Source organism: Typopeltis vanoorti, chromosome 1 (assembly GCF_054136105.1).
Source record: "Typopeltis vanoorti isolate ZY-2024b chromosome 1, IOZ_Tvanoo_1.0, whole genome shotgun sequence".
NCBI classification, from domain to species: Eukaryota; Metazoa; Arthropoda; class Arachnida; order Uropygi; family Thelyphonidae; genus Typopeltis; species Typopeltis vanoorti.
In genome coordinates, this window is record NC_143549.1 from 161133316 (window position 1) to 161158422 (window position 25107).

The following is a 25107-nucleotide window of genomic DNA, read 5'->3' on the forward strand; positions in this document are numbered from 1 at the left end:
ATAACTGTACTTTGTAATTGTTAATAATAATTTCACCTAATTATTTTTTTCATATCAATTTGTCTATTATTTGACATTTTTTTGTTTATTAGTTTTTCAATTGTTTAGAAGAAAAATTTATGATTTGTAACATTTCTAATGACATATATTATAAATAAATATTTAGCACCATTGTTATTGTTTGATTCAACATTAGAAATTGGCCTAAATCAGGTAAAAATAAAACCCCTATAATAGGTCGTGTAGTTGAAATTCTACTGTGCTAACCATATAAACCTGTTTACCAGGCCCCACATTTCCATTACCCATTAGCATTTCATTTAGATACGAATCACGGGTGAACTACACGGCCTGAAAGAAAAATCTTTATGCGAATCAAATATGATTCACGCAACGCATTGAACAAATGTAGTGTGAATCGTATTTGATTCATACGGCGGTCAACGTGTTAATAATGGCAGATAAAGAAGGGTGCGGTTGCTTCCAGCAAAAAGAAGACGCATAAACCTGTTACATTAGTTACTGAGATCCAAATTATTAAATATAATAATGATGGCTTATCAAATATTGAAATAGGCTGCTGGCTAAACTTACTTTGCATTACTGTTGTTACAGTTAATAAAGATAAAGATAACAGAGATAAAGTTCTTAGTGAAGTGAAATGTGCTGTAAATGTAACATTCCTATTGTCAAAACAACATTTAATGGTGTAGATTGATGACTGGTTAGCCATGTTATTTAGAATGAAATTTTATTTGTGTATTTCACATAAAGAAATGCTTTATTTATGTCATTTATGCACATATATAACTGCATAAAAATGCTGTTGAACCATTATACACATTGGCAGAGGGGGGGGGGATAGCGATTCACTATATGATGAAATTCATTATATGACAGTGGTCTGGAACCTAATGTGTTGTATAACCAGGGTATGCTATAAATATCAAAATAAAACTGTTAGTTCAGTATAACAAAGGCTAAAGACTAGAGATATGAGAGTTCTGAGAAAAGTTAATGGAGGAACAGGTAGAATTAATGGCAGAATCATATTAAAATTGAAGATATTTACTAAACAATTCGATATCGTAAATGTTCAAGAATGTAAGAATAGAACTAAGGTAACTTAAACAACTTTACGTTACCTTGGTTCATTGGTGAGAAAATGCAAAACACATAGTTGATGGCAGGAATATCAAGATGAAGGCGTAGTTAGTAGTGATTAAATGACGAAATGTGAGATCTGATGATATTGTAGATTGGACAAATAGATTAATTTTGAAGAAAAGTGTTCATAGAGTAATAATGTAAACATAATTATACAATACTATCATAATATCCTGTTCACCCCTTGAGGATGCCAATCAGGAATTGATTTTCTAGATATATTATAAAAACTTGAATTTCCTTTGTGGATAGCTAGCACAGCTTCACAAATTATCACTGTTATTTTTTGTGTTAGCTTCTTATTTCATCTGAATTTGTGTTTGTAATGTTGGTAACCATTTAGTATTGGTCCTCCTTTGGGCTGAGATCCTTTCATCTATCCATTCAGCACCTGATGCACACTAGTCTTTCTGGATGCATTCTAATTAGGTGACTGAACTGTTTCAGCTGATGTCTTTTAATATCCATACTTCTGTGTTCTGTTAATATCTAATTTTTGAAATTCTTTTCCCCCTTGTTTTATTAATTTCCAGAGGAAAATTAATAAAACAAAGTGGAAAGAATTTCAGAAAAGGAGAAATTTAAGAAAGAAAACAAATCGTTTTTTTTTTTTTTTTTCTGAAATGTTTATAATTTTTAACAGTTTTAAGCAAATGTTATGATATGAATGCTTTTGTGTAAAATAAATTTGTGATTGAAACATGATAAATTGAATGAAACCAGTCATAGTTTGTTTGAAATTACCTCTTGTTTTCTTTCATCGCATGTAGTTTTTAAGTTATACTGTTTTATATTTTTAGGTCGAGGAATTTATTATGTTAACAGATCCAAAACTTTCTCTTTTTACCGGCGAAGAAACAGATAGTGATATTACAGAAAGACCACAACATCGGATCACACATTTCAGGTAATTGCCACTTGAGGTCTTTTAAAATTCATTGACAGTACATATGGATTCTTTTTTTTTTTTTTTTTTTTTTAATATTATCATATATTTTATAATGTAATTGTAGACTTTTTCATTGGCCATTTTGTGAATTCACTCTGAATGAAATATGTTCAGACTAATGTGCCTGAAATTTCCAGGGCATTTGATTTAGTTTGCAAGAAAATTCATTTGAACATGTTCTTATCTTCCATTTGCCTTTTCTTTCTTTCTTTCTTCTTTTTTTTTGCTTGCTTCTTATGCAGATAGATGGCTTTCTGTCCTGAAACTATGCTATTGTGGCTTCAGACCCTGTTCTTTTATCATCTTTGTTCTGTATATCATGATTTTTCTTTACTTTATATCACAATGTTTTAATTTAGTTTAATTTTATTTTATATCATTCTCTTCATTCTTCATCTAAAATTTATACCTCGTTATAAAATTTTAAAAAGAGGTATAAATCATTATAATCACCTATAATGCCATTATGTTTCACAAGAATTGCACATAGTGTTTGTTAAATCAATTATCGTGAGTTTCCATCTCACTTTTCAACCATTGGCTTATTCACAGTGTGTTATATATATTATATTCATTATTAGTATAATGCCACATCTTTTTGGGTGAGAAATGATATGGAAATAAAATTTATTTTAAAAATTTTACGGAATTTACAACCGTGTTAAAAACAACTTTTTTATTATTATCCCGATGTTTCGATCTTCACATCAAGATCATCATCTGGAGCGTACATAAATATACAGGACAAGCTGAGTTACATCATTAACTGTAAGCTAGAGAAACAATGATTTGATCACATGTTATTCTACTGGCGTGACCTCTGGTGAAAAAAAAAAAAAAATTAATAATAAATTTTTACATCAAGCTAAATTCTATTTTACAATGACAGGAATAAACTTTCTTTTAGATGTTTTCTTTCAGAAACAATTGGTGTCCTATTTTTAGTATTACAATTCTTATTTTTGATTTACAATACTGGATTTTTTACAGTCCTGTTTATAGTTGTTCTTAGTGAGGAACAACTATAAACAGGACTGTAAAAAATCCATTAAAAAATCCAGTATATACCTTCCATATGTTTCGGATTTTTAGACCATCATTGTTGTTCAGATTGGGGTGGTTGATAATAATCTCACAGGCTTCCTTGAATTTCTGTTCATACCATGTTCTAGTGTGATGTAGACAGCAGGTGATTTTCCAGTCAATTCTGTGTAAGGTATTCAGCGCATGATCAGAAAGGCCAGCTTCACCATAATTATTATATTTAATGTGTTGTTTATGTTCTTTTTGTCTAATAGGAATAGTGCGTCCTGTTTCTCCTGTATATGGTATGTTGCAAGTACAATAAATCCGGTATACTCCATGGTGGGCTAGTGGAGGGAGTGGGTCTTTGGATGAGTTGAGTAAGCTTTTTAATTTTGCAGGAGGTTTAAAGGTGACTTTGAGGTTGTACTTTTGTAGTACTCTGTTTATTTTGTCTGATATTCCTTTAATGTAGGGAATAGTTATAGTTTTACTGTCATCTGGTTTGTCTTTGTTTTTATTGTGGTTTTGTAGAGAATTTTGTTAATAGTGTTTTGGCTGTATCCATTTTTTTGTAAGTTATTACTGATAATTTTAAATTCGCCTTTCAGTGCCTGTTCACTGGAACAGATCGTCTGAGCTCTGTTTTTTAGCATGTTGATGACATCTAGTTTTTATGTTGGATGGTGGTAGGAGTTTTTGTGTATCCTACATCACACTAGAACATGGTATGAATGGAAATTCAAGGAAACCTGTGAGATTATTATCAACTACCCCAATCTGAACAACAATGATGGTCTAAAAATCCCAAACATATGGAAGGTATATATTCGACCTTCCTCACCAAGAACAACTATAAACAGGACTGTAGAAAATCCAGTATTGTAAATCAAAAATAAGAATTGTAATACTAAAAATAGGACACCATTTGTTTCTGAAAGAAAACCATCTAAAAGAAAGATAGAATTTAGCTTGATGTAAAAATTTATTTTTATTATTATTTATTTTTTTTTTTTTTTCACCAGAGGTCACGCCAGTAGAATAACATGTGATCAAATCATTGTTTCTCTAGCTTACAGTTAATGATGTAACTCAGCTTGTCCTGTATATTTATGTATGCTCCAGATGATGATCTTGATGTGAAGATCGAAACGTCGGAATAATAATAAAAAAAGTTGTTTTTAACACGGTTGTAAACTTCATAAAATTTTTAAAATGAATGCTGATCACTGTAACCATAAAAGAAATAAAATTTAATTTTCTATATTTGATAATTATATATATTAATAATTTTAGATTTCTTGTGAACTTATTAATTTTAATAAATACTAATCTTCATTAGGTGATCTCTGTTTAACTACTATACCATCCTGGATGTGTATATACTTCCATAATTATGAATGGATGCAAAGCATCCATTGAAGTCGGTATAACCTTTGAATATTATAGACAAAAATGATATGGATATGTAGCATATATATTTGATATATTTAATCCTTATGGCTGATTGGGTGGTTAATCAAAGTTGCATGATTCTGAGTTGTTGATAATGTTGTAATTCACATTATGTGTATATGTGCAGTGAGACTGGCAAATGCTGTTGTAGGAAATCATTTGCTGGATATGTTAATGGAAGGGTCGATGAAATTATAGTACATAATACTACATCAGAAGTAGTTGCACCTATTCCAAGAATCCTGTTTAGAATACTTTATGAAGGCTTTTCAGTTGAAGGTGAGTTAGTCAGTCTCATATAATGGTCATATGGTTTTTGCTCCTAGAAATCCTGATTTATCTACTAGAAAAACAGACCAGCTATCTGGAGAGTACATCAAATTGACAGACACAATGTTGACCTTATAACTTTTAGTTACTTTAGCCTTTGCTGTAATTAAAATGCAGCTAGTTCTTTACCTTTAATGTGCTTTATACTGTACAATACACATAACTGGAATTCAGTAATTCTTTACTTTGAAAGAATAGCTAAGAGTCAGTAAATCCTGGTTAATTTGGAGCTTCCATGATGCTGTCAGTCATGATGAATTCATTTGTTAGAAAGGTTTAGGTTCAAATTCTGTTTAGGATGTGAAAAACCCTTTAAAAGGGCTTGTTAACTGAATGGTTAGCTGTTCTTATATGGAGGTGGCATAGTCCCCCCCCCCCCCCTAGAAATTCAGATTTTTCATCCTGCACAGTAGGCAAATCAACCAGAACACTGTTATTAACATTACTGTAACCAAAGTTTATGAACATTTTAAATATTGCTTGAATTTCTTTCATGTTATTACAGAAGAAATTCATAAATATAGCAAACATAATTTCCCACAAGTTTGCTATGGCAAACTTGTGGGAACTAATGGAATCATTTGTTATAATGGATAGTTTACTAAGGTCAGTTTCTTTTAACTTGCCATGGTACCTATGCGGGGTGCTTAAGGGTCAAAGCTATATAACTGAGAGGAAACTTCCACATAGCCGTTAAACGAATGTGAAGAACTGATCAGGGCTTATGACCTAATGTCCAATCCTCACCTTCTCGTGGTGTACCATGTTAGGTATCTATGTAGATACTGAACGAATGAGGATAGGCTGGCAATTTGGGATTAAATAAAAATAAAAAATGATGGTACAACATGACGGAATTTCATGCTGGCTGGGGCGTCGCCCGGTTAAACAAGGCCCCATTGTTTTCGCCAGGGAACCAGGGCAAACAGTGAAAAGTCAGCTACTGGAACAAATCCTGAAACCCACCCCAACTCAACATTATCAGAGTTCAAGATCGGTACTATCAACATACGAAGACTGAATGGCCAAGAAATGGAGCTAGCTGAGGAACTAGATAAGTAACAGATCGACATAATAGGGGTGACTGAAACAAAAAAGGCAAAAACTGGTGAAATCTTTCTGAGCAATAAATACAAAATGTTATATTCAGGCAATGACAATCAAGGAAAAGAAAGAGTAGCCATAATATTCAACACTTAATACGAAGCTAATCTTCTTGAATGGCAGGCAGTCTCAAGTAGAGTGATGTGGGCAAATATGAGAATGGGGATGGTCCCACAGAAGGTAGAAGTGGAGGAATTTCTTGAGGCTTTAGAGAAAGCAACTGACACATTAAAAAAAGGAAAAGTTGGTCCTTGTTTGTGATCTAAATAGCAGAGTAGGAAATGACTGCCAGACATTCAAAAATATATTGGGAAAATTTGGAGAAAAGAACAAAGCTAATAATAATGGCAAATACCTGTTGGATTTCTGCTCATGAAATGGACTGGTTATTACTAACAGAATGTTTCAACATTTTTGTCATGTTGTACCATCATTTTTTATTAGGCGGGAGCAGATCTTCACTTTACGACAAATAGTCGAGAAAGCATGGGAATATAACAAAGATCTGTATTTCAGTTTTCTCGATTTGGAAAAGGCATATGACAAGGTGCCAAGAGAGAAGCTATTCAATACGCTGCAGTTATATGGTGTCAATGGGGCATTATATCAAGCAATACTTAGTCTTTATTTGAGTTGTAAGTCAGCAGTTAGAATTGAAGGAAGTACAGGAAGATGGTTTAATGTTAAATCTGGTGTGAGACAAGGATGTACATTATCCCCTCTGTTATTCATTATCTATATGGATCACATTATGAAGGAATGTGGTATTAAACCTGATATCAAAATTGGAGATGTTAATGTCAGCTCTTTGCTTTATGCGGATGATGTTATACTTCTAAATAAATCCGCTTCAAGCCTGCAAGTTTCTCTGACTAAATTGAATAGCTGTTGTAATAGATATGGTATGAAGGTCAGCAATAAAAAGACAAAGACAATGAAAATAGGCAGAATCATTGAAAATGTCAACTGTGTTGTGAATGGAGAACCTGTGGAACAAGTAAAACATTTCAGCTACTTAGGCATGATTTTTACTTAAGATGGTAAATTAAATATAGAAATAGACTACAGAATCAAGAAAGCTGGTATGGTGGGAAGTCAATTGAATAAATTCATATGGAATAAGAAAGAAATTAGTCGGAACACTAAATTAGCTGTATACAAGACAGTGTTCAAACCAGTTTTAACTTACTGATTTGAGAGCTGGGTCAGAAGTAAAACACTTGACCAAAGACTAGAGACCGCAGATATGAGAGTCCTGAGAAAGATTAGAGGCGTGAACAGATGGCATCAATGGCAATATCATATTAAAAATGAGGATATTAGGAAAGAACTTGACATTGTCAGCATCCAGGAATGCGTTAGCAGAGCTAATCTCAGGTGGTATGGTCACTTAAATAGAATGGGAGAGGAAAGATTAGCAAAACAAGTGTTCTCTGCCAGGTTGGCAGGAAAACGACCCAGTGGAAGACCAAGATATAGGTGGATTGATACGGTACAAAGTGCCTTAGACGATAGAAATATAAGATCTGATAATGTTGGAGTCTTGACAACTGATTTGGAGGAAAATTGTAGATAGGAAGTTAGTAATGATGTAATTTTTTCATGTAGTACTGTCATATCCTGTACACCCCTTGAGGGTACATGGCAGGAATTTGATGATGATGATGTTTCAACATAAATATGTGCATAAATAAATAAATATTCACATGGAGAGAAGAGGCAAGGCATAACAAAATCAACAATAACATTGATTATGTTATTGTTGATAGTGGTGTTTTCTCCCTGGTACAGGACACCAGAGTGTGTACAGAGGATTTGAAATTGGAAGTGATCACCATTTAGTCTCGAGCAAGATAAAATTGAATTTCTTATTGGAAAGAAGAACATGTAAGAAAGTTTTAAAACGAATAAAAGTTGAGCATCTCTCATATGTGAACTGCAGACTAAAACACACAAACATGATTGAAGAAAAAAATGAAAGAGTTTGAGAACAGGAACCAAACCTCAGAGATAAAGTGGCAAGCCCTGAAGAAAACACTGTTTGGTTCAGCCAGGGAGGTATGTGGTGAGGTTCTCTGTAAGGATAGAAAAATCAGAACTCCATATCTCAAGTCAAAGAGGCAGTGAAAGAAAAGAAAGTATATCAAAAGTGCCTGGCAAATAAGTCAGCTTGTGCTCTTAGAGAATACAGAAATCGATGTTAGAAAGCTAAACACTGTGTAAAACTAGCTAAACAAAAGAGTCATGGGAGAACTTTGGTAAGACATATAAAATAAATATCATGAAGGTGGCAAGATATTCTGGAGGTTGTTGAAGAAGCTCAGAAATGGAGGAAAGAGTGCTGTAAAAGGAATTAGAGATGATAAAGGTGAGATGAAAACAGGAGAAAAAGATATCCTTGAAGTATTGAGTAATTACTTCGAAAAATTGCTAAATGGAACAGGCAGTGATGACAGCACAGTGGTACAAAACACTGGCCAGTCATGCAGTCAGAATACATATCCATACTTGAAGTATAACCCATCAAAACCCTGAAATGTGGAAAGGCAGCAGGAATAGATGATATTCGACCAGAAATGCTCACGGATGGAGGTATAAAAGTCTTACAGTGGCTACACTTCATAAGAAATGTGCAAGACCCATGCGGTCCAACATATGATCCCAAAACCCTGCACATCCACTTCACCAACATCCGTGACCTAAACTCCAACCTGAATAGTGTCCACTACCACCTACAGCCTACCAAATCTCACCTACTCTTCCTGGCAGAAACTCAAATCTCACATCCCCCAAGCACCACTTATCTCAACCTTCCAAACTGCTCACTCTTTAACAACTTTCGTCCTAAGGGTGGTGTCTGCGCATACATCCGCTCTGACATATTTTGCCAGAGAGCACCCAACCTTGAATCACCCAACTTTGACCTTTGGTTAAAAATATCCCTTCCCCACTCAGTCCAATTCATCTGCTGTCTCTGTTGCTTCCCCAACACAACCAACCACCCAGAGCTCTTTAATTTCCTCTCCCTAAAAATCGACTTTCTCCAATCTCACTATCCTGACAGCGAAATCATCTTTCTAGGAGATTTTAACATCCACAACACTAGTTGGCTTTCCTCCTCCAATTATACAGATCTTGCAGGCAGAGATGCCGAAACACAACTCACCTCAACGTAGAGAACATCAACCACCACCACCCTCAATTCCGATCTCCAAGCCATCCTACAAAGGGATTTAGATAATCACATCAATTTCAGTGCTGATAAAGCCCGTTCTGTACTGTTTACCATAAAAAAAGAACCATTTTTTTCCCCAGTATCCTTTTTGACGATACCCAAATTTACAGACAGTTTGAGATCTCTCTTCTTGAAATCACCCTTACGTCAAATCTCTCATGGCATAAAAATATCACAACCATTGCATCCTAAGCCTCAAAAAAAAAAACTAGGATGTCTCTTTCGCTCAAGACGTTACTTCACCCCCGGACAGAGGGACGAATTCCAGATGATTGGAGTAGAGCTCTCATTGTATCCATATATAAAAAGGGAAATAAAACTGAATGTGAGAATTACAGAGGAATTTCTCTGAGTGTTCCTGGTAAGATTTATGCAACTATACTTGAGAAACAGTTGAGAAGGACTGTGGAAGTGAAGCTTGGTGAAGAACAGAATAGATTCAGGTCAAAGGGAGACTGTCAGGATCAGATATTCACTTTACGACAAATAGTTAAGAAATCATGGGAATATAACAAAGATGTGTATTTAAGTTTTGTAGATTTGGAAAAAATTCATATGCCAAGAGGAATGCTATTCATCAAGCAGTACTTAGTCTTTATTTGAGTTGTAAGTCAGCAGTTAGAATTGAAAAAAGTACAGGAAGGTGGTTTAATGTTAAATCTGGTGTCAGACTAGAATGTGCATTATCCCTTCTGTTATTAATTATCTATATGGATCACTTTATGAAGGAAAGTGGTATTAAACCTGATATCAAAATTGGAGATATTAATCTTTGCTTTATGCAGATGATGTTATACTTCTAAATAAATCCGCGACAAGTCTGCAAGATTCCCTGACTAAATTGAATAACTGTTGTAATAGATATGGTATGAAGGTCAGCATTGCAAAGACAATGAAAATAGGCAGAAACATTGAAAATATGAACTGCATTGTAAATGGAGAACCTATAGAACAAGTAAAAACATTTCAGCTACTTAGGCATAATTTTTAGTGAAGGTGGTAAATTAAATATGGAAATAGACAACAGAATCAACAGAGCTGGTATGGTAGGAAGTCAACTGAATAAATTTATATGGAATAAGAGAGAAATTAGCCAAAACACTAAATTAGCTGATACAAGGCAGTATTCAAACCAATTTTAACTTATGGATCTGAGAGTTGGGTAAGAAGTAAAACACTTGACCAAGGACTAGAGACCGCAGATATGCGAGTCTTGAGAAAGATTAGGGGTGTGAACAGATGGCATCGATGGCAATATCATATTAAAAGCGAGAATATTAGGAAAGAACTTGACATTGTCAGCATTCAGGAATGTGTTAGCAGAGCTTATCTCAGGTGGTATGGTCACTTAAAACAGAATGGGAGAGGAAAGATTAGCAAAACAAGTGTTTTGCCAGGTTGGTAGGAAAAAGACCCAAAGGAAGACCAAGATATAGGTAGATTGATACAGTAAATAGTGCCTTAAAAGACAGAAATATAAAATCTGATAATGTTGGAGTCTTGACAGGTAACAGTCTGATTTGGAGAATAATTATAGATAGGAAGTTAGTAATGATGTAATTTTTCATGTAGTACTGTCATATCCTGTACCTCTTGTGGGTATATGTATCAGGAATTTGATGAAGATGGTACCTATGCTGCTTTTGTCAGGACTTTTCAGTAAGTTGCTATTATGATGTTTGCTGTAGTGAGAGTTGGCTTTCATGCTCTGCTATAACAGCTTATTAGAACTATCCAAGTGACTGAGATACAAAGCTTGATTGCTTTTCAAGAAATTATTATATGATGCTTATTAATGTTTTTTAAATAATTATCCTAAATTAGTATTAGGATAATTATTAAACTTATCTCTTGAAAAGGGAAATATTGTTAACTGTGGCAAACTACAGGAATAATTTGTTGTAGTGATTAGTTGTTTGCAATTGCAAATTTCTTTTAACATGGCATTCTACATTTGGGAGCTTTGATTGAGACCTTTCTGTAGTTTGTTATAATGATGTTTGCTATACGCACCTTTACAATAAAGAGAATTACAATCCAATTCCTCCTAATTCCCAGGTAAGATTTATAGAAACATATTTGAGAAGAGGATAAAAAATATATATACATATTGAAGAGAAAGCTGAGTTCAGATCAAAATAGAGATTGCGAAGATCAGATTTTTATTTAGATTTATAATAAAGAAATCATGGGAATATGAAATGGATCTGAATTTAAGTTTTGAAAATGAAGAGAATGCATATGATAAAGATTTAAGAGAACAGAAGAGAATTGTAAACTGTAAATTATATAATATCAATAGAGCATTTTACAAATCAGTATTTAGCTCAAACTTAACTAAGTTGTAAGAATCTGCAGCCAAGTATGTAAAGGGAGATGGTTTGTTGTAGAATCAGGATGTAAGACAAAAGTTTATATTATCTTTACTGTTATTCAATATCTTTATGGATCACATTATTATTATGGAAAGTTACATTAAACCTGATATCAAAATTAGGTATCAGGTTTTATGATATCCAATTTATTTCTTCTTCCTTCTCTTGGCCAGGTGGCCTGTATCAGTCACAGCCCAACATTTCATTGTTCTTCCTCTGTCTCTTTGAAGTTTTGGTTTGTAGTTCATTGTCTTCCTGGATATTTTATCATATGCTATTTGTACTAGATGTTCTTTTCATTTGGCTATTTTTTTTTGTTGGAAGTTGAAGTTTGGAAATACTTCTTTGCAAAAGGCTGTTTTAGAGGATGGAGGTAGATGGAATAAAAGAGTAAGAGGAAAAGCAGGTTTGTTTACAGTGCACAGTAAATGGGTGCTGAGCAACTGCTGCTTTTGTTTATGTACCTGGAGCAATGTTATTGAAGTACATGTAGAAGAGACTCAGACCCAAAACATTGCTTGCATCTTTGGGATAGAGGTTGAAATGAATCTGTAAGAGAGAGGGGTCATCTATGAACCAAATTACTCTCCTCTGGACAATGTCAAGAATTTTTAGAGACATTTTAGGTGCTCCACTCCAATCCAAGCATGTGAGCAGGATTCAAAGCATGGACATATTTGGGATTTGTATATAGTTAAAAGTTGATGGAGTGTAAAATATCATCTTGAACAAAAGAGAAAGCCTAGAATTTTGAATTCTGAAGAAGCTATTAATGTGATGTTTGTGCCAACAGAGACTGGAGCTAACTGTTAGTCCAAGCACTGGGAGAGATCTGATCTTGTATGGTGATTTGTGTATTGCTTAGTTGAAGGGAATGTGAGCTGAGATCTCTTTTGTGAGAGAGCAGGCAAGACTATGTTTTCATTGCACTGAATATGGCCAGATGGTTCTCATCCCATTGAAGGGGTAGTACATAGATTGATGCTTAAGGCACTAGTTGTAGATGGTATAGATGTTTGGGATGTTTGGTTTGCTAAAGGAGATAAATAGAAAGTGTTGTGAAAATAATCATAATTTATATTTATTAATCTTTTTACAATTATTTCTCTATGTTAATATATTATTAGTTATGGTTTCGTAACACATAATATTGGCACTTGACTGCAATTGATGTGCGATGTGCCTGTTATTGATATTATTCTTGTCAAAATGAAATGTAAACCATTTGAAATTGATGTACTTACTAGAATCTGATCACTTGCAATAATTTGAATTTTTTTTTTTTTATTGCAATTTAAAATTGTCAAGTGTTGAAATATTTGTGGTTTGTGAAGACATTCTGTTGTCGCTAACGAGACGTGTCAGCTGTTATACATAACTTCTTGCTTGCCATTTACATCGAGTGCGCATACCTGCCGAGGAGTTTGATGGGTGATTGACAGCTGACAGAGAGAGCATTCAGTATTGGGGTAACGAAAACAAGAGTAACGAAAACAGGAATCTCTAAATACAAGATTCCAAAAAGGAACAATAGAACTGTGAGTCTTTAAACTTGAGGAGTTGAGACTGTCAACATATATTTTGTAAATAAAAGAAGATATTGCAGTTGGAGTTGTAATTGAATGTTCGAGGAAATGCTAAATGGAAAATTTCACCTTTTATCTTGAGGATATTGGATTACTATGGAAAAAACAGTTGGCTATATTTGAAAGTGTAAAGTGGCTTAAACTGAAGAGCTCGACTTAGATATGTTGTTTATGAAGTGGTAGAAGAAATTTCTTTCTCTGTTAAAAAAAATTTAGTAAATTGTGTGTCAAATAGAGCTGCAAGAGGTAAGAATATTTATACTTCAGAAAGACAGAAGGAATAATATTGTGTGCTATATAAGGGAGATAAAAAAGATTCCATGGAAAGGAAGAAGAAAATTTTATATTTTCGAAAGGGCCTAGCAAAGAAATTGACTCTGATGCACATTTTTGTTGTTGTTGTGTAAACAAGGTGTTTCGTCTGTAGACGTGATTAAGTATATGTCGAACAATCCAATAATAGAATGAGTCAGAGAATGAATGATTTTAATATCGTTGAATAAGAAAATCTTTAAAGTGTAGATTTATTTTAGAAGGCCTTGGATCCAGTTCTGTAATGTTATTTAAAGTGTATATATTGTTTAAGTTTTATTAAATGTGTATATTTTTGTATTTGGTCTTTAGTCAGTGATGTTCCGGATTCTAAAAGAAACAGTTAAAAGTCATTGCACCAATCAGAATTGAACTTCTGTGTAAATACTAAACACTTGGAATAAAAAATCTTCTTTATACAGATGAAATAAAATAATCTCCAAACAGTATTATCATCTGAAAAGCTATGAATAGGATTAGTGGTGATTAAGAGTAGGTTGTTTATGTAGATTAACCACCTTACCGGCCATTATGGATCAAATACGCATCCGCATACACTTCGTATCCATCATATATTTCAATGTGATATCAATGGTATTACAATTTTAATATGCACTTCACATCCATGATAACTTGAACGTCTATAGACGTCTTGGCCGTTAGCGTGGTTAAGGTGGATAGGACAGAGTCCTGAGATAGCCCTGCATGAGAAGGCTAGAAGAGAGAGGCATCAACCATGACATGCAGTGAATAACTGGAGAGGAAGCTGGCAACCCAATTACAGAAGGTTGCAGATAGACCAGAAGGTGGTACAGTGAAACCCCTTTCTTACACTTCCAGGGGACTGATGGAAAAAAGTGTAAATAGCAGGAAATAGGAAAAAAAAACATTAAAAAAAGGCTAAAAGATGACTTACTGCTAGTATGTCACTTTACATACTAGATTACAAAATTTAATAACTGAAAATAAATAAATGAATTTACAATTACTTATATTGATCTGTTTTAAAAAAAAAATCTTTGATTGTTTTTGCTTTTTATGCATTCTTATAAGTTCCACCTGCTTCTCCACTGTGTATAAGGCATTAAATGCCCCATTGTCTCCTGATGCAATATACTGCCTCAAAACAGAGATTGCTTCCATTGCTTCTTTACTAGTAGGGACAGTAGGTTCTTATCACAGTCTTCTTCAACCACTTCTTCCCCTTCTTCTTCACAAGGTGGTTGGAAATGATATCTTCTACACTTGGTACCACTGATGTGATCAAACCAACATCAACATAGTGAAATGAGGAAGAATACCAGTTGTTGAGCTTTGACATATCTTCTTGTTCCTCCTCTTCCACAAACGTAACTCCTGTCTTCCGGAAACAGTTGGATATAGTTTCATAAGGGAGATAAAACATGCAACCATGCTTTGACCACATAATGCATGGCATCAAGGATGATATGGTCATTTGTTTTGGGTCCATACCATTATCATGCATAAAAACAGCTTTTTCAACATTTTTCTATATTTCCATTTAAATGCATGGTTGATGCCCAAATCTAATGGCTGAAACTCACTTGTACAATTAGAGGGAAAGGACTTGTTTTTTACTATCGTGTTCACTTTGACTGCGATAGTAAAAGTCCAAGATCTTTTGCTAATTGCATACGTGTTCCAGCATGCCAATCTACACATCACAGAGCCTTCTTTTCTTGTACCGTAATATATTTTCTGTCTTTTTTCTCCATGTTACTAACATGGATCATCCACCACCGCAACTTGAAAGTAACTATCACACGCTAAATTACGTATCAGAAAATCTGCAATATACCATGTGCTGGTGCACGTGGGATGTTGCAGAATACGTTGGTGCATGAACACCAACACTGCAAGCTAGTGAAGTAATATTTCACAAACTGTGGTTTATTCACTGATATCTAATATTTTCCGAGCAACAGCTGTTACTTGGTAGAAGTGTGAATGTGATTTCACAATTGGTATATGATCCTTTTTTGCAATTTCAATACAGCACTGTGAATGTGAAATCACATCACAACATGTTACGGGTGCCACGAGCTACTGACAGTTTAAAATTACATATGAAAACTTCACAGTATCAATTGGTACTGTGATTGAAAAATCATGGTATCACTGTTGCAAGCGTGCAAGTCACCGTGATGACGGAAATGAAACTACAGCCGAAAGCAATGCCATCTGGGAACAGATGCGCAGATTTCCATTTTCCTCAATATTGGGAGAGTGAAGAGAGTTATCAGGAATTTGTGTAGGTAGATGAACGATTTGCATTAGATTATTGCTTATTGCAGAGATTTCTGCCTCTCGTCCAGCTTGGTTGGTGGTATCAGAAAAGGGGAGCGAGTTAGAATTGGGGACATTGAGGTCCTCTAGGGATAACCTCACTATTTGGATGGATGGATTCCAAATGGTCAAGTTTATTGGAGAGGAATGTGAAAAGGTTTGAGTAGTTATCAGAATTTGGCAAACAGTAAATGCAGCAGATCAATATTACTAAGTGAAGCAAGGTAGCCTTGATCCAGAGTAGGTCAAAAGCAGGAGATTCTAAATTAGCCACTTTCAGGCATGCACACGTGTTCCAGCATGCCAATCTACATGTCACAGAGCCATCTTTTCTTCTACCAAAATATATTTTCTGTCTTTTTTCTTCATGTTACTAACATGGATCATCCACCACCGCAACTTGAAAGTAACTATCACACGCTAAATTACGTATCAGAAAATTTGCAATATACCATGTGCTGGTGCACGTGGTATGTTGCAGAATACGTTGGTGCACGAACACCAACACTGCAAGCTAGTGAAGTAATATTTCACGAACTGTGGTTTATTCACTGATATCTGATATTCACGAGCAACAGCTGTTATTTGGTAGAAGTGAATGTGATTTCACAATTTGTGTATGATCCTTTTTCGCGATTTCAATACAGCACTGTGAATATGAAATCACATCACAACATGTTACGGGTGCCACGAGCTACTGACAGTTTAAAATTACATATGAAAACTTCACGGTATCAATTCGTACTGTGATTGAAAAATCACGGTATCGCTCATCACTACATCACTGCTGCAAGCGTGCAAGTTACCGTGATGACGGAAACGAAACTACAGCCGAAAGCAACGCCATCTGGGAACAGAAATGCGTTGATCTTTCAAAAGCACAGGTGCCACCCCCATCCTCTTGTCAAAAGTTTTGAAGTATGTAACTTGGACATTGAAGGTGGACAGTAGTGGATGTAGATTCTGTTTGGATTTCTGTCAAGAGACAAAGGTTTGGATGACTGGGTAATGGTGAATGTCATTTATGTCGGGTGTTAATACCACAGATGTTTACAAAGTGGATGTAAAAGTATTTTTAATGAGGAGATTGTGGCATGGTTTGTGTATAGTGACTGGTTGCATTATGTATTTCTTATTGGAATTAGTTTATGAATGAGATTCCTTTTTGTGACTGTCATTGTAAGATTCATCATTAGTGATGAGTCTACTCTCATTGTAACAAACTCATAGGGACTACAGGAACTGTTATATGTATTGGTGAATAGTTTACTATAGTGAATATCTTTTAGCATATGCAGTTTAATGGAATAAATACAGTACATAAATAATAATGAAGCAACATGTTTAGTCACTCCTGTATTTCATTGTCACTGAGACATCATCAGGAAAACAGTATTAACACTTTGAGTCCTATCGACGTAAATATACATAGATTGCTCATGAACCCAGAATCCCATCGATGTATATTTACATCGCTAAATTAAAAATTCCAAAAATAATAATATATTGTAAAAATAATCATAATTAAAATTCTGAATATTTTTACGTATTGTTTATGTTAAAATATTGATTAGTTTTGTTTAGCTCAGTGGATGTGGCGTTTGCATACCACCGCGCTTGGCCGCACGAAGGAAGACTTGGTTTCGAGTCTAGTCGGCGACTAGAAGAAATTTTTCTAAGCCTTTTTTCGACCGGTTCCCGAGTTAGTCGATCTCTGGCACGGGCAAGCAGGTTTTTCCTCCCGGAAACTCGGGTTTTTCGTCCTGTAAACTCAAGAAAATCGACCGTAGAACCCACATTATTTCAGACATTAAATATATTGTGTTAGGGTTAGAGACCACGAGATGGCGGCACATTTGAGCCGTCTCTCTTCACTGCGTACCGCTTAATTAGTGATAGCCTTGGGCCATCTGTCTCTGATTGGGTACCAGTGGAGATTGAACTGCCCACTCAGTCTCCAAAAGTTAGATAAGGCTAAATGGCCTCGCCTACTCCCGTATACGGGAATAAAAAGGCATTAGCTGATTTTTTTTTTTTTTTTTTTTTTTTTTTTTTGATTTTCATAACACGCATTGTCGGCACTTGCGATGTGCCCATTATGGAATTGTTTTGTCCAAAGTGATATGTAAAATAAGTTAAAAATGTAATGTACTTACCGGATTTAATTAGTTGTGTTACTTTAAACAAATTTATTATGGTTTGAAATATTAAGTTTTGTGTTTTATGAGGACATTCTCTTGTCGCTAACGGAGACAACGTGTCAGCCATTATACAGTACTTAGAGTCTCGCTTGCCAAGGAGTGCGCATGCTCGTGGAGAAGTTTGATGAGTGATTGACAGCTGACAAGAAAGCGTCCGGTATCTGAGTAACGGCTGTAAACAAGAGAGTGTTCGGAAGGAATTTAGAACACAGGCCGGCAGATATTTAGGTTCGGAGGAACTTAAAGTTTTTTTATGTGACAGTCGGAGAAAAATTAATAGTATATTCCGAAAAAGGAATCGTGGAACTATTAAGTTTTATTATGGATAAATAAAAGAAAATATTGCTATATGCGTTTTAAACGGAATATTGGAGGAAACACTAATTGAAAGATTAATAGTAGATTCCGAAAAGGGAATCTTAGAACTGTGTTTTTTAAAGTGGAAGAGTTAAGACTGTCAGTAAGCATTAGTGAATAAAAGAAGAAATTGCTATCTACGTTCTAAAGGAATGTTCAAGAAAACTCTGATTAGGAAGATTAAGGACGCCGGATCTAACTATTATTTCTACTAAAAAGAGACAGAACTGAGTTAGGAAAAATTCTCGTGTGCTACATAAATGATGAGAAAGGATTCTGTAAAAATGAGGAATAGAGTCATATATCTATTGAAAAGGGCCTTGACAGAGAAAGAAACTGGCTATGAACATTTTGTGATTGTGCAAACAAAGTGTTTAGTCTAGTCTTAAGTTTAAGTTTATTTTTTAAAAGGCCTTGGATCCAATTAAATTGTAGTTAGTTATTAAAGTTGTTTGAAGTGTATATATATATTGTTTTTGTTTTATTAAATGTGCTTATTTTGTATTTTGGTCTTGAGTCAGTGATTATTTGGATTCTGAAAGAAAGAGTTAAGATCATTGCACCAATTGGAGTAAACCCTTGTGCATATAATAACATATAGGTGCACTCGGAATTAAAAAAATAATTGTTAGAAACAGAGATCATTTTCTATGGTAGGAATTATATTAAGATATAATATTTACGAATACTCTATCTATATAAAAATCCACCAATTATTAACATTGACGCAGTCGACTACAGGATTGGTTATGACTTAACTTTATTTTAGAATCCAGAAAGTAAATCTTGACTCAAGTAAAATGGCTACAGAAGGTAGCAATATTAGTAGTGAAGTTTCTTTAGTTAAAGATGGGGAATTTTTTTAGGTTAATTAATCCAACTATAGTAATACCTTCTTTCTCAGGTGATAGTAGTGAAAGTGTAGAAACATTTTTCAGATATGCAGAAAAAATTAGAGATTTAGGAAAATGGTCAGATTTTCATTTATTAATTATACTTCGTAGTAAATTATTGGGCAAAGCCAAAACATTCTTAAACACATCTCCTTTACTAAGAGACACTGACAGTTATGCAACTTTTAAAAGTTTGCTAATATCAGAATTTTCAAGTGTAAGAGAATTAGGGCCTAACATTTGGAAAATTCAACAGTGCATTCAAGGTAGTAGGGAGTCTGTTTCAGAATATTATCACAGACTTTGGAGCATTGCTCATGAATTTAATGTTTCATTTGAAGAGAAATCCTCTTTAGAATGGTTGCTGTTTAATCAATTTAGGCTTGGCCTTAAAGATAATTTGAAAGAAACAGCATACAAGAAAAAGGTTAAAAATCTTGAACAATGTTTTGAACTTGTTAAAGAAAAGGAAGAGAGACCTAGAGATATATTTCATTCCTCAAACAATAAACAGGTGAACTCTTTTCAATATAATGAAACTCATTCTCCTAGCATTGTGGTTGTAGATAAAGTGAGAGAAGGAAAGTTTCATAAATTAAAAGGTGCAAATAAAAAGAAACAGTCTAAGGAAATTTCTGTAAATCTAACAGAAAATGTTCCAGAATCTGATTCCAAAGTACAATTACATGATTTGGGAAAATTAGAGGAACTGAAAACATTTCTTAGTGAAGAAATAGAGACCAATAATACAAGGACAGGAACTTCTTTAAAATGATATCTGATTTGACAATATCCAAGAATCTTACAGATAATCAATGTTTATCATGTAAATCTGATGGCATTGACAGGAATAAAGCATCTCATAGGAGATATGTTCCAAAATGCTTTAGATACAATAAACCGGGTCATTTTGCTAAAGACTGTTATGTTAGAGATAAATCTTGTTTTCAACATATAAAATCAGAGAATAAAGAAAAATCTTGGAATAATTATTATTCCAATATTATACTGGCAAGGACAAAAATGTCAAACTACTCATTGGACATTGGTAAAGCTAAAGACAGCTCCAATCCTAAAAGAGAGTTTGATGTAGCATTAGCTCCTTATGCTAATGGAGGTAATCCTTTGACAGTTCTACAACGATTTATTGAAGATGTGCCTTGTGAAATCTTACTTGACACAGGTGCACATATCTCACTCATTTCTTATAGCTTGTTTAACAAAATTAAATCTCTAATTCCAAATGATATTTCAGTTTTAAGTTATCCAATTAAATTAAAGGGAATATTTGAATCAGAAATTTTAGCTGATAAGCAAATAAATGTTTTTATTTCAATTCCTTGTTTTCCATTAAAAGTTTGTCATTCATTAATAGTTCTTCCAGAATCCTCAAATCCAAATGTACAAGTAATATTTGGAATTGATTTTCTGAAATGTCATGGTTTTGCATGTAATTTTGTTGATAATACAGTGTCCTTGTGTGGACTAGAATGCTGTTTGGACAGGAAATCAGGTGACAAAGGAAAATTAGAGCAGTCTCCTGAAGTTTTTCAAGACACTGATAAAAATGATGATCAAGTGTTCAATATTGAGACTCTAAAGAATAAGGAACCTAGTTCACAAATTTGGGAAAAGGATAAGATTGTCCAAGCTCAGAAAGATGATCCCATACTCAAAACTATCTATGAAGCAGTATTGAAGGGTGAAACTCAGCTAGATACATTTTTGAACCTGGAAAACTTGTATTTTGATAAAGATGGGTTACTCTTATCTAGACAAATAGAAGATGGAAGGTTGAAAGTGAAAATATTGGCACCAACTCAAATGATTCCTTGGATCATGTACACTTTCCATGATTCAGACTTGGCAGGACAACAAGGATTTTCTAGGACTTTGGAAAGAATAAAGGATCATTATATCTGGAAAGGTATGAAGAGTGACATACTCACATATGTCCATATGTCAAATCATGCCATAAATGCCAAATAAGATCCCCTTTCAGAGGAAAAGCTCCATTACAACCATTTCCAATTCCAACTAGACCTTTTCAGGCTGTTGCTATTGATGTAGTAGGTCCACTGCCAATTACTAAAAAAGGCAATAGGTATATTCTAGTAGTCATAGACATGCTAACTAGATTTCCTGAAGCAGTGTCAATGAAGGATCAAACTGCAAAGACTATTGCAAGAAAGTTTTTGAATATGATTATTTGTAGATATGGAACTCCTCAGACCTTACTTTCAGATCAAGGAGCAAAATTTCACATCTGAACTGTTGTTACAGTTATGTAAATTACTCAACATTAGGAAGAGTTTTACAACACCTTACCATCCACAGTGTAATGGTATGTGTGAAAGGCTGAATAAAAATATAAAGCAAATACTTTCCAATCTGGCAAACACTAAAATGAATGATTGGGACACATATCTTTCTCAAGCATTATTTGCATGTAGATCTGCTTTTCATTCTGCTATCAAAGAAAAACCATCTTTGGCTTTATATGGTTTTGATCCAATCTTTCCTAATGAACTTGTTTCAGTCATTCCTAATACAGGATATAATGACATACATGAGTATCTGGAGACAGTTGTAGATAAATTTTCCACTACTCACAGATTAGTAGGTGAAATAAGTAGATTAAGTTCTCAGAAAACTAGGCAGTATATAAATCGTTTTAGAAAGTATAAGTCATTTGCACCAGGAGATTTAGTATTGTTAGATGATAAATCTAGTATAAAAAGAGTTGGGAAATTAGGAAGGAAAGCTTTAGGTCCATATAGAATTTTAGACAAATTTTCTCCTGTGAATTTTAGGATTCAAGATGTCAAAAATCCTAGTAAAATTTTAAGTGTATACTCTGATAGGTTAAAAAGGTACTTTTTAGGGAGTAGAAATTTAATTACATTAGGAGACAATATGAATGAAATATTGAAAGATGAGCGTTGTTTTCCTAGTACTAATTGTGCATCTCATTCACAATCAAATAGTAAAAAAGGGAATAGTTTTAAAGCTCATAATTTAAATATGCAGCAAAGGAGAAAATTTAATTTGGGTAAAATAAACCCTAATGCAGGAAATTTTAGAAATATCAGGGTACATAATTCAGATAATGTAAAATGTAAGAGTGATGATAATCAAACTGACTCTAACATGGATGAAATTATAGCAGATTATCATAGGTTAGTTAATATAGAGTTAAATAAGCCAGAAGAATGTGAGAATACCTCTAATTTAGTTAGTAAGGATAAAGAATCTCAGAAACTTCTAGAATCTCAGAAATCTGTGGAATTTGATTCTGATAGTGATGATTCTGTAGATTTAGAGCATAATTCAAGTAGTTTATATGAAATATTTGAAAGGTATAGAAATGAAATTTGTAAGTATAGTAAATTGGAAGAAGAAAATTCAGAATTATCTCTAGCATCAGATGATTCTGAAACTAGTGATTCCGAAAGTGTAAATAATGATGAGCAAGAATCACGTTGTTTTTTGATATCTAAGAATAAGTATTAAAAGTTTTGTTTAGATATAGGTTAAATATTTAAAAAAAAAAATTTTTTTTTTCAGAAAAAGATGAAACTGATGTAAAAATAATCATAATTAAAATTCTGAATATTTTTACGTATTGTTTATGTTAAAATATTTATTAGTTTTCTTTTCATAACATGCATTGTCAGCACTTGCGATGTGCCCATTATGGAATTGTTTTGTCCAAAGTGATATGTAAAACAGTTAAAAATTTAATGTACTTACCGGATTTGATTAGTTGTGTTGCTTTAAACAAATTTATTATGGTTTGAAATATTAAGTTTTGTGTTTTATGATGACATTCTCTTGTCGCTAACGGAGACAACGTGTCAGCCATTATACAGTACTTAGTTTCTCGCTTGCCAAGGAGTGCGCATGCTCGCGGAGAAGTTTGATGAGTGATTGACAGCTGACAAGAAAGCGTCCGGTATCTGAGTAACGGCTGTAAACAAGAGTGTTCGGAAGGAATTTAGAACACAGGCCGGCAGATATTTAGGTTGGAGGAACTTAAGTTTTTTTTATGTGACAGTCGGAGAAAAATTAATAGTATATTCCGAAAAAGGAATCGTGGAACTATTAAGTTTTATTGTGGATAAATAAAAGAAAATATTGCTATATGCGTTTTAAACGGAATATTGGAGGAAACACTAATTGAAAGATTAATAGTGGATTCCGAAAAGGGAATCTTAGAACTGTGTTTTTTAAAGTGGAAGAGTTAAGACTGTCAGTAAGCATTAGTGAATAAAAGAAGAAATTGCTATCTACATTCTAAAGGAATGTTCGAGAAAACTCTGATTAGGAAGATTAAGGACGCCGGATCTAACTATTATTTCTACTAAAAAGAGACAGAACTGAGTTAGGAAAAATTCTCGTGTGCTACATGAATGATGAGAAAGGATTCTGTAAAAATGAGGAATAGAGTCATATATCTATTGAAAAGGGCCTTGACAGAGAAAGAAACTGGCTATGAACATTTTGTGATTGTGCAAACAAAGTGTTTAGTCTAGTCTTAAGTGTAAGTTTATTTTTTAAAAGGCCTTGGATCCAATTAAATTGTAGTTAGTTATTAAAGTTGTTTGAAGTGTATATATATTGTTTTTGTTTTATTAAATGTGCTTATTTTGTATTTTGGTCTTGAGTCAGTGATTATTTGGATTCTGAAAGAAAGAGTTAAGATCATTGCACCAATTGGAGTAAACCCTTGTGCATATAATAACATATAGGTGCACTCGGAATTATAAAAACAGTTGTTAGAAACAGAGATCATTTTCTATGGTAGGAATTATATTAAGATATAATATTTATGAATACTCTATTTATATAAAAATCCACAAATTATTAACAATATGCTTGAAATTTATTATTAGATTATACTGTAGTTAAATTTGAACCTTCACCTTCATTATTCATGAGGATGGTTGACTTTCATCAATAAAAAAAAGGGAATTTATATTAGTATATCATAATGCCTGTCCATCTGCTGCATCATGTACGATCGCACGTGTTCATGTTTATCTTGCATCGCACTGTCATAACTCTGGCTGCTCCGATCTAAACAATTTAAGGGATTTACGATTCTTCTTGTGACCTGAGAGATCAGTTTGAATTTTTCTGTCACCATGGACAGACCAGGACCCAGTGGTGCCCAAAGCAGGGCTGTAAAATGGTTCTTCGGTGAATGCGAATTAGAACAAATGCTCGAGGAAATACTCGATAATGAAGGATCTGAATTAGAAGATTGGGCAGATAGTGATCCAGAACAAGAGGAAGCAGATCTCCCTACAAATGTGAGCTCCAAGTCAAGCGACAGTCACACAGAACTTCGAACGAGGGGGGACCAAATTCAAGGCTATCCAGCAACTCGTGATCACACTCGAGGTCATGGCATTTCAAAAACCGAATGGCCTAATAAATAAATAAATTCCTGCACGCTCAGTAGATTTCCAACAAGAACCTGCTTTTCTTTTATAGATGTCAGTTTTTCCTCTTTGATTCAAAATAGGCGTTTTCAATTGAAGGCGAGTTAGCTGATCTCATACGGAGGTAGCAGGGTTTTTCTCCTTGAAATTCAGGTTTTTCATCCCGTGTGCAGACAAATTGGCCTTTAGAACACACACAATTTACAGACAAAAATTACTGTTGATGGTGATGATGGGCAGTAGATGGCATTGATGGGGGTAGTAGTGTCGTAGCAGGAGAATTAAGTAGTAGTGGAGAGGATGAGATATATTTAGCGAGGCAGAGTAGAGTGCCTTCCTGCGATGAGTCCTTGGACTCCCCTGGAG

At 34.0% G+C, this 25107-nt stretch overlaps 1 protein-coding gene across 2 annotated transcripts in view; it reads left to right on the top strand.

Moving 5' to 3' along the window:
• Window positions 1-25107, top strand: part of LOC150110586 (DNA (cytosine-5)-methyltransferase PliMCI-like) — a 678915-nt gene that overhangs the window by 127135 nt on the left and 526673 nt on the right. For both annotated transcript variants that reach the window (XM_090399829.1, XM_090399828.1), the window contains exon 7: window positions 1968-2074. In XM_090399829.1, coding sequence (XP_090255955.1) covers window positions 1968-2074 — 107 coding nt within the window. The remainder of the gene's footprint in view (window positions 1-1967; window positions 2075-25107) is intronic.